The sequence below is a fragment of the Cucurbita moschata genome, unplaced genomic scaffold (assembly GCF_002738365.1).
Source record: "Cucurbita moschata cultivar Rifu unplaced genomic scaffold, Cmos_1.0 Cmo_Scf00035, whole genome shotgun sequence".
NCBI lineage: Eukaryota > Viridiplantae > Streptophyta > Magnoliopsida > Cucurbitales > Cucurbitaceae > Cucurbita > Cucurbita moschata.
This window is the reverse complement of record NW_019268551.1, coordinates 1,582,954-1,604,855: the sequence shown is the minus strand read 5'-3', so window position 1 is coordinate 1,604,855 and position 21,902 is coordinate 1,582,954. Positions and strand designations below refer to the sequence as shown.

The 21,902-nt window shown below is 36.9% G+C and overlaps 2 protein-coding genes across 3 annotated transcripts; one reads left to right on the top strand and one right to left on the bottom strand.

Moving 5' to 3' along the window:
* The first annotated feature begins 8,348 nt into the window (after positions 1 to 8,348).
* LOC111431017 (pentatricopeptide repeat-containing protein At5g46580, chloroplastic-like) lies at positions 8,349 to 10,681 on the top strand. The gene has a single exon (XM_023067506.1). It carries the CDS (start codon positions 8,482 to 8,484, stop codon positions 10,597 to 10,599), a length of 2,118 nt encoding a protein of 705 aa, XP_022923274.1. The 5' UTR covers positions 8,349 to 8,481; the 3' UTR covers positions 10,600 to 10,681.
* A 52-nt stretch (positions 10,682 to 10,733) lies between these two features.
* Positions 10,734 to 16,585, bottom strand: LOC111431015 (protein phosphatase 2C 29-like). 2 transcript variants are annotated; one of them, XR_002708426.1, is made up of 5 exons: positions 14,540 to 16,585; positions 13,531 to 13,644; positions 11,821 to 12,085; positions 11,218 to 11,413; positions 10,734 to 11,138 (listed from the first exon to the last, which is right to left on the bottom strand). XR_002708426.1 is itself a non-coding variant. In XM_023067504.1 (4 exons), the coding sequence occupies exons 1-4, from the start codon at positions 16,445 to 16,447 to the stop codon at positions 11,289 to 11,291; spliced, it is 2,412 nt and encodes an 803-aa protein (XP_022923272.1). In that variant the 5' UTR covers positions 16,448 to 16,585; the 3' UTR covers positions 10,734 to 11,288. The 2 variants fall into 2 exon arrangements, 1 of the variants encoding a protein (XP_022923272.1); XM_023067504.1 differs by having other exon boundaries at positions 10,734 to 11,413.
* Positions 16,586 to 21,902: the final 5,317 nt, after the last annotated feature.

The window sequence follows — 21,902 nt, the reverse complement described above, 5'->3', positions numbered from 1 at the left end:
ATGATGCACCATACTCCTCAGTCGTATCAGGGCACTCATCAGGGCACCATCTGGAATCTTGAGGGTCACCACTTTACTTATCACAATGTGAAGGTCACAACCTACTCTCTTCATGATTATGATAAACCGCACTATTATCGTAGTTTGCAAGAGTTCTAGCGAGGTAGCATCATCTCAACAGCTATACTCAAGGAAGTATACTCGTGATCAGATAGGTTAGAATCAAACCATTTAATGATGGTTTTTACTTCCCATCTAATCTTTCTCATTCAATTGAATGTGTGCTGCCAAACTCTATTATTTAAAAACTGTTTGCCCAACTCAATCAAGAAACTCCTTTTATTAGAATACTACAATCAAATTATTGTATGACAAGAACATTTGACTTCTAAAAAGAGGAGTTATTAGGGTTTTCTAAAGGACTTATAATGGCTTTAAGTGAGTACTCCTTTAAGAAGCCACTAATAACTCTTGTACTCATAAAATACTAGCAATCAAGTTCCCAGAGACACAAAAGCTTTTGTTATTATAGTTCATCTTGTTATCTACCAATATACAAACCCCAAAGGACAAACCTATGGGCACATACGCAACTTAATTGAGTTGAACTATAAAACTAGGTTTTTTTTTTTTTTTTTAACATACTTAAATTTTTTCGATTCTTCAGTTTAAGTCGAACTTCCAAAATTTTATAAAGGGCCTTAAAGGTTGCACTTGAAGATGACGTAGAAGAGAACAATTCTCGGGATAATCCCACGACCTCCAAAAATATAAAATAAAATAGTAGAAAATTTTTAAAAATGATGGTCAAAGTCACCGTGGGGCAAAATGGTTATTTTGTTCCTCGTGCTATTTTCGGAGATCTAACGAGGTCCTTGACAGACCACCTGCAAAAAAAAAAAAAAAAAAAAACGCTAAAAGATGGAAACGCTCCAATCCGGCAAGAGGCTATATGTGACAAAGAAAACTCGCGATGGGTAGAGGAGCTTCATTCTGGGCACTGGATTCGTTCGATTTCGCCTAGAACAGAGAAGGAACGAAGGGTGAGTCCTATGAATTTTTAAGTCTCATTTTTTTTTTTCAAGATTAGTGAGGGTTTGAAGGAATTAGACTTTGTAATTATAGTATATTGATCTTGTTATATTTTCACACATTTTTTGTGATGGAATCCCAAGTCGAATCATGACGAAAGGAGGCCCCAAAAGCCTAAAAAAACGGCAAGAATACATAGACTTTAATGTTTGAGTGCAATTATATCAAGTCTGTGGGTATCTTTAAATATTATAAGAAAAATACCATAGTGTACAAGGATGAAAACTCTACCACTTTTGATGAATGAATTAATTCCATCCAAGTTGTGTGCATGAATATGTGAAATTTCAAAGAAATAGATTAAAATGAATTATCATCGGAATTTGGAAATTGCACAAGTGCACGACTGTCGAAGGGACACACGTCACGAGAAGAGATGCGCAACGCATGACGACACCAGCGACAGCAGAGACTTGATTCGTTTGCATGACCTGCGAATCGGGCCCGAGCTCGATTACTCGAACTGAATCGTTTGTGACATGTGTCAACGAAGGGAAAGTCCAACTGATCCATGCATGGTAGGATTTGAACGCGTGCTATGTGACCGTGGCCACCAATCATCTAGCAACAAGTGGTGGCACAAAGGTGCAACTTTCCCTCCCCCGCAGGCACGTGACACTCGCACATGGTGCCACGCGTGGAAGCTACTCTTCGCGTGTGGTGGCGCGTGCAAGATCATTTTTGGACCGTTCATCCTCTGTTCTATTGTTTTTTTGTCTCGGTTTCAATACTAACCATAATTTAGCTTGATTCAAGACCTACTTATTAGATTTTAGGAAATTTGGAGCCTCAAAGGAGCAAAAACGCAAGCTACAAAGGGCAAGTTTTATTACAGTAAGTAACCACACGAACTCTAGGTGTGTATGTAAAGAAAAATTATGAAAATACCCTTGTATGAAAATAGATGATGCATGTATATTAAATTATTTCCACCGAACTTATATGGAGGATGGGATATACTCTAAGTGTTGGATGGACGTTATCTCCCATTGACAATGTTTGAATTGTATGCTAGATTCATGTGTATGTTTCTATAAAATACCTTAGCATAGTTGATTTTTAGAAATGTCTCTCTATTAAGGTTGCAAGAACACTTAAATCATGATTTCAATACATTAGATGATTGATATAGTATCTCCCTTGTAGAGCATCCATGAACCGAAATAAGTTTGGGGTGGTAGAGCTAGAGCAGTATACGCATTGACCTGTTAGTACGTAATCGTCACAATGACTAACCACGAGAGACTTGGTAAAGCGAGATGTGATCTAACCGCCGAAATGCCTTAGAACCTAATATATCTCATGGCATTCAAGCGAGGTTATGAGACCTTATGAGAAGTGATGGTTACGTGAACAGAACATCTCGAGGAGTCACTATTGTGTGTAGAATGTAACTCACCTTACTAGGAGATGAGAGACTACATAAATTGTTGAATCAGAGACTCACTACTGCGTGTAGGACAAAATACGCCTTGAAAAAGGACAAGGAACTGCACGAGTAGACAACGCAAGAAACTGCTACTGTATGTACGATAACCCGCCTTGAAGCTTTATACCTATAATATGCAGAAGAAGAAGTAAATAACATTCAAAAGATTGATGACTGATTCAATTAGAAGTAATTAAATCAAGCAGCAAAGGAAGTTTTAGAAAACCAAAATGTACAAACCTGTTTCAAAAATCCTGCACCAAATGCCCTCGTAACCTTTAGATGACCCTTCACTGTGTGGTTGAAAATGCACCGTTTGTTCTTCTTACTTCCTGCACATGGCAGGATCAAAATTGTTCTTAGGGTGCCAAGGAAAAAACCAATCAGCTTTAAAGCTCTTATGTCACTTGTGCCGTTATGTCACAATCAAAATGTTCTGATACTCAATTGTTATAATGGAAGTGAAAACAAAAATCGATCGCAATTACACATCTGCAGACAGAAAAGTAAATAAGGAGACACAATTATTTACGTGATTTTGGAGGGAAGAAATTTCACCATATCCACGAGTGGTAGCCAATTACTATAATCAAAGTATTTATAAGTGTATTTTTCACTCTCACACAACAAAATCTCTCAACAAAAGTTCCTCCCAATTGATGACAATGATTTCACTTGACTCCATGCCTTAAAATAATGTTAGACAAGTCTTTATATAGACATAAGAATACTAATTCTCATACATGAACGAGAATATGAAATAAAATGGTTATGAACTAAATAAGCAAAATAAATGAAAATTAATAACCAAAATAGATGAGAATATGAACCATCCAGGGTTATAACTAAATGAGAGTTATGACAATACATCACAATTTACAACAATCTCCGCATCGTCTGTCATCAAGTTAATAGCTATTTCTTTCGTCTAATGTTGATTAAATCCAAGCGATGTCAAAACTTTTCACGAGCAACTATCTTTGTCAACATATTCGCAGGATTATCAACAGTTCTAATTTTCAATAAACGAATGTCAATTTCATTAACAATTTCTCAAACAAAATGAAATCAGATATCAATATGCTTAGTACAAACATGATGGACTTGGTTCATCGACAAACAAATAGCACTCTAGCTATCAAAAAACACTCCTATGTGTTCTTGAGAAATACCCGAGTGATTAATCAAACCATAGATCCAAATAGCTCCTTTAAAAGCTACGGTGACTATCATATACTCTGTTTTGGTGGTAAACAATGCAATAATAGACTGCAATATTGAAGCAAACAAACAAGTCCACCAGTAATAGTGAGCAAATAACCAGCAGTGGATTGACGCTTATCAATCTCCACTCGTCTCTTGGTGGAAGCAATTCACATGCCATCAACATACAAGATCAAATAGATGAACAAGTTATCAACAAGGAACCAAAAATGTACACAGTAGTAAAAAATATACATATACCATTGACGAAGAGAGCCGATACAAAGATTTCTTCAATCTAGATTCCAAATGTTGTTGTCCAATTACTCGAAAACCAACCGCTATGCCATATATATTTCTTCTTCCAAATCTCCATATAAGTAAACATTTTTTCATATCAAACCATGCAAGTTCAAAATTAAATTGTGCAACCAAGTTCAACAAAATTCCAATCACAATGCTTGAAAATATAATTTTCAAGAACAAATATCACCAACAATCTATGCAAGTATTTTTTTCAATCTGCATACAAACGTTGTTGTCCAACTACTCGAAAATTAAGTGGGTGTATTATATATATTTCTAGTAAAGGTGTTTAATTGTTAATTTTCATTATATTTTTGAAAAACTATCTTCTATTTTTCCCTTTACACAATACTATGACTTTTCTTTCATTTATTGTGATATTAAAAGATATATTAATTAATATAACAATATTTTCAACCCTTAATCATGCTCATTATAGAGTTATTAATTTTACCCAATAATTATTAGAGTCAATTTGATTACAACTCATGAGGCTATAAATAAAATTATTTTATTCTCTCGAATTTAATTTGAACTTTAGCATATATTTTTAATTTTAGTGATTCCCCCACGCGTCATGGTTATGATTTTTTTTAGTACATGCTCTATTATATTAAGTTAGGTTATAAGTTGCGCTATGGTATGACTATGTTATTATGTGGATTTATGTTATTATAAGTCATGTGTAGGGAGGTACTACACATCCATCGCTACTCAAATTGAAAAACGGAGTCCAAGGTCATGTCATGATGCTTTTATGAACGGAAGGTCCTACCACGATTGCATGTGATTACATTTCTCAACCTCAACAATGAGGTTACTCAAGCCACATGTTGCTTTTATTTTTCAGGTAAAGGTAAGACACCCTTGTACAGATGACAGTGTTGCTATAAAAGTCATGAAACCGAACTAGGGTAGTTGCATTTATATTTAAATTGTAGCCCTTAGGTTAGCTCATAGCGTTTTTGTTACTTTGAACATATGGTTATTTCATTTCTACTATTTCGTTGATATTTTTTTTATTGAAATGAATTTACGGACGTTTGAGTCTATAGCATTAGTTACAAAATGTTTAGATGAAATTTTTCGTGCAAAATAAACATGTCATGCACACTAAACTACTCCAATTTAATAAAAAAAAATAATGTATTTCTACATTTCTTTCTAATCATATACGGTAAGTTTTTATATTATTATACGCTTTCTATCGATGTTTCATAAATTAAACCAAATTTTAACAACTAGGTAGTTCTTAAAAAAAACAAAAAAAGAAAAAAATTTGCAAATTTTTATTTTTTATTAGATTTCATATTATATTGTTAACAATATTCATGCGATACGTCATATGATTATTCAAAATTTTCTTTTTTATTTTTTAAAATTAAGCTTAAACATTTGTTGCAGCAACATATGCTCGAGCTTCTGGCCCGGTTTAAGAAAAAAGTTTTAGAAAATAGGTCAGAGAGATTTCGAAACAGAGTTTTGAAAGCAAGATTTGAGAGATTGAAATTGGTGTTATATGTGATGGAAGCAAAAGGCAACAATAACGGCTTACAACATATAACTATCGGGTAGGAAGAAATTGATAACTAGTCATATCTCCTATAGTACATTTTGGGGCATTTTAGCCCTTACAAATGTAGACACGATTTTGGTGAACGGTCATACACCCCGTACTGACCCAATATTGAGTACATCTATAAATTTGTTTTTAACATTATACGCTTTCTATCATTAAGCTTAAACACTTGTTGCGAGTACAATAATTAATTTATAATCATGTTATACATTGTGTACCGTTATTATTTTACCATTTCAACTGTTAACAAAAATGAAATGAAATGAAAGGAGTTTTTAACCTAAAATCTTATGTTTATCATTTTTTTCACCTTTATTTAAGTTAATCTCATAGTTGTAAGAATATTACAATTTAAACATCGTTGGAGTGTTCAAACATTTGACTTTTAACAAAACTTATTAATGACGTTTAGTTATACTCATTTTCAAGCCTGCCTACGTACAAACGTATGGTATATTCATATTGATTGGTTAAACCATTAATTACGACTCGTCTTTTGGATAATTACCAAAACACCCACCTCTTAAACCCTATAAAAACCCTTCCATGACCATACTTTATTCTCCATCCCTTCTCATTAGCTAAAGAAATGTGTTCTTCAAAGAAACCAAGCTCCCTTCTTGCTCTCTTATTGGCTCTCAACCTTCTCTTCTTTTCTCTTGTTAGTGCTCAGCCAGTGGTACCAGCGCCAAGCCCCACCCCAACTCCCTGCCCTAGAGGCCCCCTCTCCATAGCTTCATGTGCAGGTGTGCTTGGAGTTGCTAATATAACTGTTGGCAATCCCATAGCTCCATGTTGCATCTTGGTTCGAGGGCTCGCCGATGCTCAGGCTTCTTCTTGTCTTTGCACTGCCATCAGCCTCGCTAACTTTGTCTCTATAAGAGTTAACCTCTCCGTCGTGCTTAACCGATGCAACCGAACCGCTCCTGCTGGAACCCAGTGTCCTATCTAATATACACTACACAGCTTCAACAATCCAACAAATAAACAACTTGTTATAGTTAATAATGTCTTTTTAGTTCAATAAATTTGAAGAGTACGTGGAGGTGCGGAGTGATCGACCTTTGACCTTGAAGTCCGAGGTTTAGATAATCATCTTAACCACTAAACTATACTCTTCTTCATGTTCGTTTATCTTGTGTGTGGTACGTGTTTACCTACTGTTATCAATAAAAACATGTCATGTTTGTGAGGTTAAGTGTAATGACCCTAGATTTCTACTTACATAGAGTCGCTACCGTCGTCATAACGTAATCATTTTGTGTGAAAATAAGGGTTTAAACTTTATCATAAAACATAAACTTCATCTTAAAACACTGTCATAGACTTACGTGTTCGAAAACATCCTTAAAACAACACAACGAAATACTAAATGAAATAAATAAACGTTAAAATTAAAAACATCATATTCTAACCGAAGTCTAAGAAAATAAGTACAACTACTCTATGTATGTGCCATGGTTTTGAATTGTGATATCGTCGTCAACCGTACAATGATGTCTTGCCTTTACCTGAAATAGGAATAGCACGTGGCTTGAGTATTTTAAGAAATACTCAGTAAGTGACCCCACTATTAGGGTTAGATGCAAACACACACAATCATGAGTGAGACGATGCAAACACACACAATCATGAGTGAGACCTGTCATATCAGTCTATATTACTTGCTATCCTAAATGGGCTAATTGGATGTATATTTACTGTTCTACACATGGTCCACATGTGCGAGTATGAACCCACCAGTCGATTTGTACACCTTCTGGGCCCCTTTATTGTCGAGTGAGCATTCTCTGGTAGTTGTTGATGTCGGACACTCATTTAGGAATAGCAACCGTTACAGCATTATAATAAATAGAACAATCGTTTCCCTAGCTCGCAGTGTACATGCCCGTACCATCGTAAATGAAAAAGGAGAATCTCCCGATGCATGAACACACAATGATGCATGAGGCCCCAATATTTTTTTCTTTTTCATTATCATGTATGACAACCTCTCTAGCGTTTTCCTTCATATCATATAATATCATTAACATAACTTTTCATGTAATTTCAGGGTTGTGTATCATGTTGAAACATTTTATTGCATGTCATTCATATCATACATCTTATCATGTCATATGTATCATATCATATGCATATCATGTCATACCGTACACATATCATATCATAAAGCATACAAGTAGACTGAGAGGGGACGAGAGACTACACAGGTAACTGATTGAGAATATACTCTTGTGTGTAGGACAAACCGCCCAGAGAGTGGACGAAGGATTACATAGATAGTATATAGAGGAGATACTGTTGCATGTGTTGGGAACCACTGTGAGAGGAGATGAGGAACTACATAAATAGTTCAGCTCATGACATAAATAGTTTAGCTCATGAAAGATGCCACCAAGGTGTGTGGTATTAGGCCGAAGATACCTCAACTAGGTTTAAACTTCTTAGAGCCTATGACAAGCCCGTAAAAATTTATTAAGATAAGATGCTATAAGAGCCTACAAGTTAGACTATTTACAGATTATTTTATACTCACCTATTTTTCCTTTTACTATTTTTATCTTTATTCCTTTTCTATTTTATCTTTATTGATTAATGGCCACACCAATATCATTTAAAGATAGATGGTAAAGCTTAAAATTTTTAAATTTGTAACAATTAAATACTAAAAATAATTATCAAAATTAAATGTCATTTTTAATTATTGTTAAAATTTTGTGATTTATAAACATATTGAAAACTTGGACCAAATTTCTCCGAACTCTCGGCGGCCGCTGCCGTTGATCCTTTGATATTTGTGTTGGGGAATGGGATAAGGCACTGGAATCACCCATCTGCGATATTTCTTCCTCCAAAAACTAAGCTCCCTCCCATGGCGGCTCCTCTTTCTTCCTCTCTCGATATCAAACTCAAACTCAAACCAACGCCGCCCTTGTTCTTCACTTCCCCTCTCCGGCGAAACAATTTCACCAAGCGATTTACAGTTCTCTGTACCTCCTCCTCCAAATCCCCTCGATCCACCGACAAAAAGAACCCATCTCTATCGGAGCAGCTCAAAGACCTCTCCACATCGACTCTTTCCAATGCATCCAACGACGAATCCCATCTCTTATCGAACCCTAAATCCATTTGGGTGAATCCCACCAAGCCCAAGCGCTCGGTTCTGTCACTCCAGAGACAAAAACGTTCTTCTTACTCTTATAACCCCAAGATGCGAGAGCTTAAAACCTTCGCCCATAAGCTCAATGCATCCGATTCCTCTGAAGCTGCTTTCATGGCGGTTCTTAAGGAAATCCCTCATCCACCCACTAAAGAAAATGCCCTTCTCATTCTCAATAGCTTGAAGCCATGGCAGAAAACCCATTTGTTCTTCAATTGGATTAAGACCCAGAATCTGTTTCCTATGGAGACTATCTTCTACAATGTGGCTATGAAGTCTTTGAGGTATGGTAGGCAGTTTCAGCTCATTGAAGAACTAGCAAATGAGATGATTAACACTGGGATTGAGCTTGATAACATTACTTATTCTACTATTATCACTTGTGCTAAGAAGTGCAGTAGGTTTGATAAGGCAATGGAATGGTTTGAGAGAATGTATAGAACTGGTTTGATGCCCGATGAGGTTACTTACTCTGCTATTTTAGATGTTTATGCAAATTTGGGGAAGGTTGAGGAGGCTCTTAGTTTGTATGAGAGAGGGAGGGCTAGTGGTTGGAAGCCTGATCCTTATACGTTTTCTGTGTTGGGGAAGATGTTTGGAGAGGCAGGGGATTATGATGGGATTATGTATGTTTTGCAAGAAATGAAGTCTATTGAGGTGCAGCCTAATCTTGTGGTGTATAACACCTTGTTGGATGCAATGGGGAAGGCTGGGAGGCCTGGTTTTGCAAGAAGCTTGTTCGAGGAAATGATTGAATCGGGGATAACGCCGAATGAGAAGACGTTAACTGCTCTGGTTAAGATTTATGGGAAGGCAAGGTGGGCTCGGGATGCTTTGGAGCTGTGGGAGCGGATGAGGTCGAAAGGGTGGCCGATGGACTTCATTTTGTATAATACATTGTTGAATATGTGTGCAGATCTTGGTTTGGAGGAGGAAGCTGAGAAGCTATTTGAAGAGATGAAGAAATCGGAGCATTCTAGACCGGATAGTTGGAGCTATACGGCGATGTTGAATATACATGGTAGCGGAGGTAATGTAAAAAGATCGATGGAGTTGTTTGAAGAAATGCTCGAGTTGGGTGTTGGGATTAATGTGATGTGTTGCACTTGTTTGATTCAATGCTTGGGGAAGGCTAGGAGGATCGATGATCTAGTTCGAGTTTTCGACGTTTCTGTACGAAAAGGAGTTGAGCCAGATGACAGGCTTTGTGGTTGCTTGTTGTCTGTTGTGTCCTTGTGTGACAACAATGAAGATATTAGCAAGGTATTCACTTGTCTACAACAAGCTAACCCAAAGTTAGTTGCCTTTGTAAATCTACTGCAACAAAATGACATTACCTTCGACGTTATCAAAGACGAATTCAGAACCATTCTCGGCGAGACCGCCACCGAAGCCCGACGACCTTTCTGCAATTGCTTGATTGATATATGTCGAAACCAAAATCTTTCCAAGAGAGCTCACGAGCTGCTCTACTTGGGAAGTTTATATGGACTGTACCCAGGCCTACACAACAAAACCGAAGGTGAATGGTGCCTAGATGTTCGATCTCTATCGGTAGGCGCAGCTCAGACTGCACTCGAAGAATGGATGATAACTCTATCAAAAATCGTACAACGAGAAGAAGCATTACCTGAATTGTTATCAGCTCAAACCGGTGCAGGAACTCACAGGTTTTCTCAAGGACTTGCCAATTCATTCGCTTCTCATGTCGAGAAGCTAGCTGCTCCGTTTCGATTGCGAGAAGATCGGGCTGGTTGGTTTGTAGCCACGAGGGAGGATGTCGTTGCTTGGGTACATTCAAGAGTACCATCTGTGGCTACCAGAGCTTAACCAGCAGCCATCTTTCATCACTACAATGTATGAGTTAATGCAAAAAGTATATATAATAGAGTTCTTCTGATCGAATTTTGCTGCTAAAAACACACAATTTCAGAGAGAAACAGAGGCCTTCAATAGAGAAAAACTTGTAGAATAAAATTTTCCTCTATAATCCGCAGTGGTGGAATCCACCATACACAAGGGACTGCTCAGTTTTCCAGCAAGTAAAATTATACCCCCCCACCAATTTACAAGCACGTTTGTTTCTTTCTTTTTTTGTTCTTTTTGGCTCTAAAATGAGAAAAAGGCACAAACGAATGGCAAGTGCCTGTACCCTAAGCAAAAATGTGTTCTCTTCCTTATTAGAGGCGTCTAAATGAGGAAGGAAATAACAGATAACAAATAGAAAATGAAAGAGAAGTTAAGATTTTTCCTTTTGTAAAAGGCATCATATACCGAAAATCCCATTTGACAATTGCTTGTTGTTCATCCTCCAACGAAGGCACACGTTCAGGAACGTTCATCCAACGGTACCCTGTTGTCGATATTGTCTGTGTGCACTCAATTTCTTCAGTCAAGCATGGTACTTGAGATGTTAAATAACATAAGGCAATCAGTGCAATTTCATACCACTTACAGAGTGCCATCTGGGTCGAATGCGCGAATGTCGTTTCACTTCACCTGTGATTTACAGAAGTTTTTCAAAGATATTTTCCTGAGGATTTCCAGATTCTTCCTTCAAGTGAAATGACCATAACAGTAACATCATCATGATACTTTCTCCGATCCCCTTGTGGGATGTCCAACAATTCATGAAAGTCCATTCCTGTAAAGCATAAACACACCGACCCCGAATGAGAATCGACCATGGAAAAGAAACCACAGTAAAAAACTCCCAAACACAGAGGAAACGAAAACTAGCTGCAAAGGTGTTATTTAATTCAGAATTAAACTCAGCTTCAGAGACATAATTTAAGCCCACAACAATAGAAAATTGTGAATTCATCATATGTTGAAAGTAGTAAGAACAAATCTTCTCATAATCATAACTGGTTCGATTAGTATCGATCGGTTTTCTAGAATGTGTATTGTAAATTATGAAGTTTCATATTAGAATAGTTGATGGGCAGCGAAGGTACTCCGAGGGAAGACCAATTATATGTTATGCTTTGACTCGAGTTATTAACGGAAACAAGAGCGAAAATTTGGCGTAGCATAAGATCTAGCAACTACCTGCTTTTCTGGCTGCACGGCAAAGAAGCTCCTCTATCAAGTGCTGTGCAGGGTCTCCATCTGGAAACTTCTCCATGAAGTTCTCAACATAGGAAACTACTTCTTCATTGGTTAGATATTGATATAGCCCATCAGATGAAAGCACGATGAATTGATCAGTGGGGCAGAGTTTATGGTGACGAAGAGAAGGTAAGCATGATAAATATGGCGCCGTACCAATATACTCGTTCCGAAACATTTCCAGTAAGACATCATTTAATTTTGGCTGTAGAAAAATGGACAGCAGCACCACTTTGTAAGCTAAAAACAATCGGATAAGGAGTTTAAAAATAATAGAGCAAAATCAGGAAAGGTAAAAAACCATGTTATTATAGTCAAGTTGGTCGAACCAATCCCATCATGGATTGCCACTCAAAATGTAACGACCCAAGCCCACCGCTAGCAGATATTGTCCTCTTTGGGCTTTCCCTTTCAGGCTTTAAAACGCATTTGCTAGGAGAAGGTTTCCACACCCTTATAAATGGTGTTTTGTTCTCCTCCCTAACAACCAATGTGAGACATTATAATTCACCCCTTTCAGGACCCAGCGTCCTCGCTCGCACTCTTTCCTTCCTCCAATCAATGTGGGACCACCACCAAATCCACCCCCTTTGGGGCCCAACGTCCTTACTAGCACACTGCCCCGTGTCTACCCTCCTTCGAGGAACAACGAGTCTGGTGTCTGGCTCTGATACTATTTGTAACGACCCAGGCCCACCGCCGGTAGATATTGTCCTCTTTGGGTTTTCTCTTTTAGGCTTTAAAATGCGTCTGCTAGGAGAAGGTTTCCACACCCTTATAAATGGTATTTTGTTCTCCTCCTCAACCAACGTGGGACATTACACAAAAGGTCTCCAAACCTAAAAGAAGGCCTCAAACCCAAAAGAATAATGCCTATCTAATAATTACAAAAGGTCTTAATGGATATCGTCCATGAGGAGTTATAAAACCTAATGTTTTCTCAAAGAACGTCCCATCCCACTAAAAATCCTATTATTTCTTTCTATTCATATACACCATAAAACAGCAACCAAAAAAAGAAAGCTTGCTTGCCAAAGAACTCTCTATTTACCCCTAAAAGGATGAAAACGCTAGAAGAAGTAACAGCCTAAGCCCACCGCTAGTAGATATTGTCCTCTTTGAGCTTTTCCTAGCGAGCTTTTCCTCAAAGTTTTTAAAACGCGTATGCTAAGGAGAAGTTTCCACAATGAGGACACTGAACCCCGAATGGGAGTGAATTGTGAGATCTCACATCAGTTGGGAGAAGAACGAAGCATTCTTTATAAGGATGTGGAAACCTCTCCTTAGCTGACGTGTTTTAAAAACCTTGAGAGGAAGCCCGAAAGGGAAAGCTCAAAGAGGACAATATCGGTTATCGTGGTGGGCTTGGGTTGTTACAATCATGGACCATAATCTCTATTAGGCACAAAAGAAAACCCAAAGGAATCCAGAGGAGAAATGCATCAATGTAAACAATATTATTGATGGTACAAGAAACAGAAAAAGTAACTCTCAGTATGTCATGTGCTCTTGAAGCTTTATACATATAATATGCAGAAGAAATAAATAACATTCAGAAGATTGATGACTGATTCAATTAGAAGTGTAATTAAATCAAGCAGCCAAGGAGGTTTTAGAAAACCAAAATGAGGAAGTGAAGCAAGTACAAACCTGTTTCAAAAATCCTGCACCAAACGCCCTTGTAACCTTTAGACGACCCTTCACTCTATCGTTGACAATGCACCGTTTGTCATCAGGGTGCTCATTCTTTATTCTTCTTACTTCCTGTACATGGCAGGATCAAAGTTGTTATTGTTGGATGATGAAAGTCCTATGTTGGCTAATTTAGGGAATGATCATGGGTTTATAATCAATGAATACTCTCTCCATTGGCATGAGGCCTTTTGGAGAAGCCTAAAGCAAAGCCATGAGAGCTTATGCTCAAAGTGGATAATATCATACCATTGTGGAGAGTCGTGTTCAACTAACAGTTATGCAAAGGAAAAAACCAATCAACTTGACATGCAAATGCTTAACCATCAAGTACCATGCCTGCAAGGCACTGTATTCTTTTTGTGTGTAGTTTTTTCACTACAAAACCCAAATTAAGACAATTCAGACAGCAAAATCCATAAGAATAAATGCAAACAAGCCTATGAAACCTCAGCTACAAGGACAAGGAATTTGAAAGAAGCTTTTACACAAGAAATAGGTCTTCTCTAATCATCCAGGACCATCAGGCAGTTCAGATGACCAAAAAAAGACTATCTGAGAAGGAAGTTTCATTTCCAGCCTTGTGCCATCAGCCAAAGTGATTGAGAATATAATCAAATATAAGTTCACTTGTTCAGATTAATCGAGCACAAGAAATCAAGGCATGGTTGCTTACCGTTTCAAATGGCTGACAGACAATAGATTAGAATCTAGACATTCTTTTTCAAATTCAAATGGTTAATTGTTCGACTTTTACCGATTCGATCTCTGGTGCATCATCCACTGGCATGAGAGGGGAGGGGGAAATTAAACCAATGCCTTGGGAACTTGGAAATTATTAGGATCTAATACCATTTCCTAACATGCGATATATCTTCATAGAATGTATGTGCATGAGTAGAAGGAAAGAAACTAAGAGGTATAAGGGCATCAAATACATTAACAAAGAACAAAGAACCAATCTTACTTCTTCAATGCTCGTGCTATGATCGGTGGATAGCTGCAATGCAGTCAATCTCGTGGTCTGAGCCGAAGGTTGATTCGTTCGAGTTATTTTCCCTTCGCTCGTTGTAGACTCCTCAATTATACCCTCCATGCCCGTCCCTTTGTCGCCCTCCTCCTTCATGTCTTCACTGGGGCCAACTTTTTGTTGCTCATACTGTGCAACAATGGCACGGCTATCACCCAAATTCATTACATACACATCTTCATCCCTCATTAACACAACCAGTAAGCAAGAACCCATCAAAGCAAGCTCTGGATTGGTATCAAGCAACTTATCTGTCATATCCAAGTATGCTAATTCAGTTATCTCAAGAGCTCGTGACAGTGCCCCCAACACCAACTCATGATCAATTAAACCTTCCTTTCTCCTCTTACCACTTCGATAAGATGTCTCTTCCACCCTATTCTCAGCCTCAGCCTTCTCCTTATCTCCCAAACCATACTTCCATGGGAACAAAGTCTTAACATTACCCTCCTTATGCTTTGACAACCCTTGTTTTAACTTGGACAATAACAGCCACCTTCTACCAGCTACTGAACCTGCACTATTTACACTAAGCGCATCGTCGACTGAAAATGCAAATCTCTCCGACCCCGAAAGATCAAGTCCATCCTGTGTATCGTCCTCTGCTAAATACTCCCATAACCGCCGCCTCCGCCTGTTCTCCGATCCAACCTCGGATTGAAATGTAACCCTCTTGACCGATCCTCTATCAGTAGCCGGTGGTTCCACTTCCGCTTCATTTCCATTAGTTTCAATCCTTTGACTAGAGGCTCTGGAAGACGGGTCAGCATTAGTTTCATTCACACTGACTGTACTCTCTTCAGCAATGTTTGAAGGGTTGGAATTAGCAGCCTCCTCATTATCATCAATTTCCCAAAACAATCCCTGAAGCTCATTGAAGACAGCTCTGTAGAGATTACCCATCAAGAATTCAGGCGCATCAGGGCCATTGAATCCATCGTAAATCCCCACAAACAACCACCCTTGCTCTTCTGATACAACCACATGTACCCGATCCTCCCCAGCCTTCCCAAGCGCCCATTGAACATCACTCTCATTCCTCAACTCCGGCTCATCTCCCGCCGTCGAGCTATCCTTTCGGCCAACGAAATTCAACACCGGCACAACCCACGGCCGCTTATCTGAAAAATTCCTCGTAAACGCCTTCCTAAACCCCGAAATGCTCTTCTTCCTCTTCTTCTTCACGTACATCCCACCCAGCGGAGCGGAGAAATGAACTCTCCCAGCACCGCCACTGCCACCACCGCCACCACCGGCGCCTCCACCACCACCACCATCAACATTCGCATCGAGAGGACCAGACAGTGCCCCACGCTCAATTGGACCAGAGAGAAAGAACCCACCTCGCTCCAAAGGTTCGGTCCCACCTCTCGGCACCGGCTGAAGCGGAAGAGCAGTAAAAGAAGATGTACTCTCAAAGCCATTCAAAATACTCCCTCTCACTCCACACCCACTACCACAAGCCCCAAGCGCAGTGTCAGTGGCATCGTCGTAAACACTATCGACCATAAAAACAGATCTGGGAATAGAACTATTAGCACTGACAGAAGCACCGGAGATGGCCTTGAAGGCAGTCTCCGGCAGGCCAGTTCTAGTCCTAGTCCCGAGAGGCAGCGGTTCGTGAGGAGGCGAAAAACGAAGCGACTGAGAAGGGGAAAGAAAGCGATCGGAATGAGAAGGAGAGAGGAAGCGGTTGGAAGAGCGGACGTAACAGAAGGAATGGCCTAGGGTTTCATCGAGAGGCTCGGAGGCAGAGAAGAGGAGGTCGGAATTGTCGGCTGGAAGGGCGGCGGGTCGAGTCTCCGGCTTAAGGCACGAGAAGAGGCTGGAGACTCCGCTTCCCATCACATTTGATTCGAACTTCTGTGCGCTCTGCAAAGGGAGGAAAATGGCACCAAAAATTACTTTTCCGGCGGACTCTCTCTCTCTCTTCTCTCTCTCTCTCTCTCTCTCTCTCTCTCTCTCTCTCTCTCTCTCTCTCTCTCTCGCAGCAAAAACAAAAGAAATAAACAAATGAAGTGAACAGAGACTCAGAAAGAGAGAGAGAGAGAGAGGAGTGAGAAACCTTGTTAGTTTTTTACTTTCTTTTTTCTTTTTTTATTTTAATTACCATTTTTTTTAATCTCAACATACATGATTTAAGGTTTAAGATTTAGTGTCGACCCTAGGTTAAAGATTTTGAACCGTGACGTACATGGTTTAGGAATTAAGGTTTACGGTCGACCTTGAGGTTAAAGATTTTGAATCCTAATATACGTAATTTAGGGTTTAAAGTTTACGGTCGACCCCGAGGTTAAAGATTTTGAATCTTAACGTACATGGTTTAGGGTTTAAGGTTTACTGTCCACCTCGAGGTTAAAGATTTTGAATCTTGACGTACATGGTTTAGTGTTTAAGGTTTAAGGTTTGCGGTCGACCTTAAGGTTTAAGATTTTGAATCCTGACATACATGGTTTAGGGTTTCAAGTTTACAGTCAACTCCGAAGTTAAAGATTTTGAATCTTGACATATATTGTTTAGGGTTTAAGGTTTACAGTCGACCTCGAGGTTAAAGATTTTGAGTCATGACGTACATGGTTTAGGGTTAAGGTTTATAGTCTATCCCGAGGTTAAAGATCTTGAATCCTAATGTACATGGTTTAGGGTTTAAGGTTTACGGTCTACCCCGAGGTTAAAGATCTTGAATCCTAATGTACATGGTTTAGGGTTTAAGGTTCTACGGTCGACCTCGAGGTTAAAGATTTTGAATTTTAACGTACATGGTTTAGGGTTTAAGATTTACGGTCGACCCCGAGGTTAAAGATTTTGAATCCTGATATACGTGGTTTAGGGTTTAAGGTTTACAGTCGACCCCAAAGTTAAAGATTTTGAATCCTGATGTACATGGTTTAGGGTTTTAGGTTTACAGTCGACCCCGAGGTTAAAGTTTTTGAATCCTGGTGCACATAGTTTAGGGTTTAAGGTTTACAGTCGATCCCGAAGTTAAAGATTTTGAATCCTATCGTACATGATTTAGAGTTTAAGGTTTACCCTTTTAATTAATTAATATAACATTGCATATTATTTTTTACTCTTTATTATTATTATTATTATTTAATTTATTTGTTAAAAAGAAAAAAGAAAAAGAAAAATGGTTTGAATTTTGGTGTACATGGTTTAGGTATCGGTTATGCATTTGTTGGGACTGCACATCTGGCATTACGCGAATACAAGGGGTAATGTGTGCCACGTAGGATGCCAGGTTGTCAAGGGGATGGGCCCACGGAAAAGTAATAAGCGAAATGACGAATTTGGGGCTGAAAATTTTGGAAAATGACGGGGGAGCCCTCCAAAGTGTAGGGGTAGGGTCAATGTGGAAAACCGAGACGAAACGAAGGGCTTTTCTGGGATTGCATTTGTCTTTTTCGTTGTTTGTGTGTGTCGGACTTTTTTTTTTCTTTTTTCCTATTATTTTGTCTTTGTACCCGAACCCAAAAAAATAAATAAATAAGTGTTCATTTGACCATTTTACCCTTACAAAATGTAAAAAAATTAGGGGCTCAATTGTCACACTACTCTAAGTCACCTCCATACTACTCAAAACTCTCGGTTTCCATCTAATATTCTAACAAGGGTAAAATTGTAATAACTCATGTTTAGGACTCGAAATTCAGACTTAGCACTTGATGCCTCCGAAATTTTCTTGAAGACTATCTGCACAGATGAACACAAGTCAAAACACGATTAATTTTGGAGTTCCACTGAAAATGAGAGATGCACCTGGTTGATATTTAAAAGTCAAAAACCTAAAAGAGAAGACACTGCCACTGTAATGACCTATTAAACAAAGCTGCTCGAGAATATTAAACGTACAAATTTGACTTAAAACATGGTACAATTTTGTCTCTTACTAACCAAAAGTTTATCAAATGTAACAACACACACACAAGTGGCAAGGAAACAAAAGCAAGGGTAAAATGGTAATTTAGAAAAGATACTATTTTTTTTAAAATAATAATAGAGTCAAATGGGCCAAAAGGTCCAAAGAGAAAATGAGGGGGGGTTTGACTTGAAAAAGCCCAAGCCCACTTCACATATCCCCATCACTGCCACTCACGGATCCTGGTCGGGCATATCCGACAACAACAACCGCACGATCAAACTCTGACCACATACATCAACGGCTCACATTCACTCCCTCTACGCCGTACTATTAGTCAAACCCGCTACTCGAATTTCAATTTATTATTTATATATTTATTTTCGTTTTTCGCAAATTAAAAAAATAATAAAAAAATCGTCATTATTGATACTTATTTAATAATAAATTAAATAATATTTATTTTGGGGGGTCGACAAAAAGTCCTATGTGCCCACACGGTCAACAAGTAGGAAAAACAAAAAAAGGATTCGCTTTAATTAATTAATTATTTATATTAATAAAGGGTAGAGTTGGAATTTCGCATCAGAAGGCGGGAAGCTTTTTGTTTATTTATTTTAAACGGGGTAAAAAGAAATTAAAAGAAAAAATAAAAATTATGGAAAGTCAAAGTGTTAGTTAGTTTAGGGAAATTCGTTAAAGACAAAATATATTTAATAAATAAATTTCAACTTCATGTATTATTTTTAAAATTACCATATTAACCTCAACCTTTTCTCAAAATTATTTTTAATAGAGATTAATATTTAATTAAAAAAATCAGGATAAATTTATAATAGTGAAATTAATAAATAATATATTTTTTTTAATCTGAAATTAATGAATAATAATTTTAATTCAAATTTAAAAGTTTGAATTAGTTAAAGTACTTTTTCTTATTTAAATTATTTAAAATAAGAGAGAGAGAAAGATAAAGGAAACCGTTTAAACGTTTCAATGCTTTGGTGAGCTGTGGGGTCCATGACACCTCAGTAGTCAACGACCCATGACAAAAGCTCCTCGGAGTGGGGCCCACTCTTTTCGAAGTGGGCCATACAGATGACGTCATCTTGTCGGTTTTTTATTTATTTTTTTTTCTTCCTATCAATAAATTTTAATAAGTTCGTATGAAATTTAAAATTTTATTAGATATATAATATATTTAATAATTTTTTAAAAAAATTAAATATTAACATAAAATTAAAAATTTTAATATTTAAAATAATGCAAAAGATTCATTGTTTGAACCATTTTTTTCTCCCATTTTATAATTTTATTTATAATACTTAATTTTAATTTACCTACTTTAATTTAAAATTATATATTGTCTTTGGGGACTTTTGACAAAGTAAATTGAAGGAATTTTAAAAGTTGTGAACTTTTTTTCCCCCAAGTATTCTTATTTTGGTCCCGCTCGATTAGACATGTTTGGTTTGGCTACTCTTGTTCGGTTTAGTTTTAAGGTCAATATGCCAATGCCAGAATCATCTCGTGTAAGGTTGATTTAGTTGTTAATTGATTAAGTATTGACTATTGAGCTGAGTGAGTTGTATACTTCTATTTGGATTGAGTTTGATTTATCTTACTCGATGCGATTAGTGAAATGAGATTGTGATAATTACTCTTCAATGAATTGGTTAGCCGTATCACCATAGTCGTAGATTAGATGATTTGTGTTTTGGTTCTTAATTTTAGGTACGTACTCGATGACCCATGTTGTATATAATGGGTCACGTACTAAATAATCAAGATTTCTAACGTCTGATTAGGGCTACAAGCTAGATAATCCTGTATCCGAGGCAGGTCACAATCTAGATGACCCATTTTTCTAACGAATCATGTCTATCAATTTATGTTATATTTTTGTTGTGTATGTCTATCTAACCCCAATGAGAGCAACTTACCGAATATGTTCAATATTCAACCTATAACAGTTTAAGCCCACTTTTAGTAGATATTGTTTTTTTTTTTTTTTGTTCCTTTTCGAGTTATCCCTCAAGATTTCAGACTAAAAAGAGGTTTCCACACCTTTATAAAAGAATGCTTCGTTTTCCGCATTGCATATACGCGGAAGTCAAAATCTTGATTTTTCGGTATAGGTAAAAATGTACTAAAGACGTAACGAACAGGGTTGTTGGCAATGCTATGGGTTCATGTATTCTTTTCGAATTCAACAGCTTTTTCAGTAATTTGTGAATTGAACGTTTTTCAAATATATTATGAAATTCATTTGAAACGATGATAACATGCATGACGATTTTAGTTAGAAAAATATATAAAAATACAATTAATGTGACATATATTTCAAATTTTGTTTTATTATTATTATTATTTTTTTATGGAAAGTTATTAATTTCAAATTTGACTTTTGAAATGATTATGCCAAAATAATACATTTGGATTACATTCATTCGATATATTTTATTTATATATTTCAAATTAATTTTTATTTTTTCGTTAGGTTAAATGAATTATTTAATCTCTAAAATAAATAAATTATTTTAAGGCAAGTTAAAAGGTATTTTTAAAACAAAGTATTAACGGTTTCCATCCCAAATTAATTATAAAAGAATTTTTTAAACTTTTTTTTTTTAATTTAGACGTTATTGAAACTTTTGAAATTTTAGAGGTATTTTTTAGACAAAACGAAAGAATTAATCTTTTTTTTAGGTCATAACGACATTTGGTCTCTTGGGTCGGGTTTATTGATCTACATAATCAAATAAATCTCGTGCATAATTTAGAAAATTCAAAAATTAATTAACGAAATAATTAAGCATTTGACTTATATTTAAAAGTCTTCTCAAGCCATGAGTTTGAATATTGACATAATTTGAAGGATTCTTTTGTTGAAAATAAATGAATAGTCAAAAGATGTTTTTTTTTTTTTTTTTTTCAAATTGTTACAATTCAAAATTGATGCTTTTATTTAATAAGTTTTGTAGTGAAATTAGGGGATATCTCAATCCTTTATAGCATATAGAAGTCAAACTTTGTTTTTAAAAAAATAATAATTTAATTCAACTTTTAAAAACAAAAATTTAATTGTTTTTTTTTTATTATTCTTGTTGAAAAATCATAATTTTCTCTTTGACTATTCATTATTATTTGAATTTCGAGTAATTTTGTCATTTTCCCTATATTACTTTCAATTTCATTAAATTTAATTATAATTTTGAATAAATTGTGAGTCAAATAAAGGAGGGAATGCGAGATCCCACGTCTGTTGGAGAAGAAGGATGAGAAAATTCCTCTCTAGTAGATGTTTTTAAAACTGTGAGGTTGATGACGATACGTAACGAGCCACAGCGGACAATATCTACTAGTGGTGAGCTTGGGCTATTACAAATGGTATCAGAGCCTGACACTTGGCGATGTGCCATTGAGAACGCTAGGTCCTCA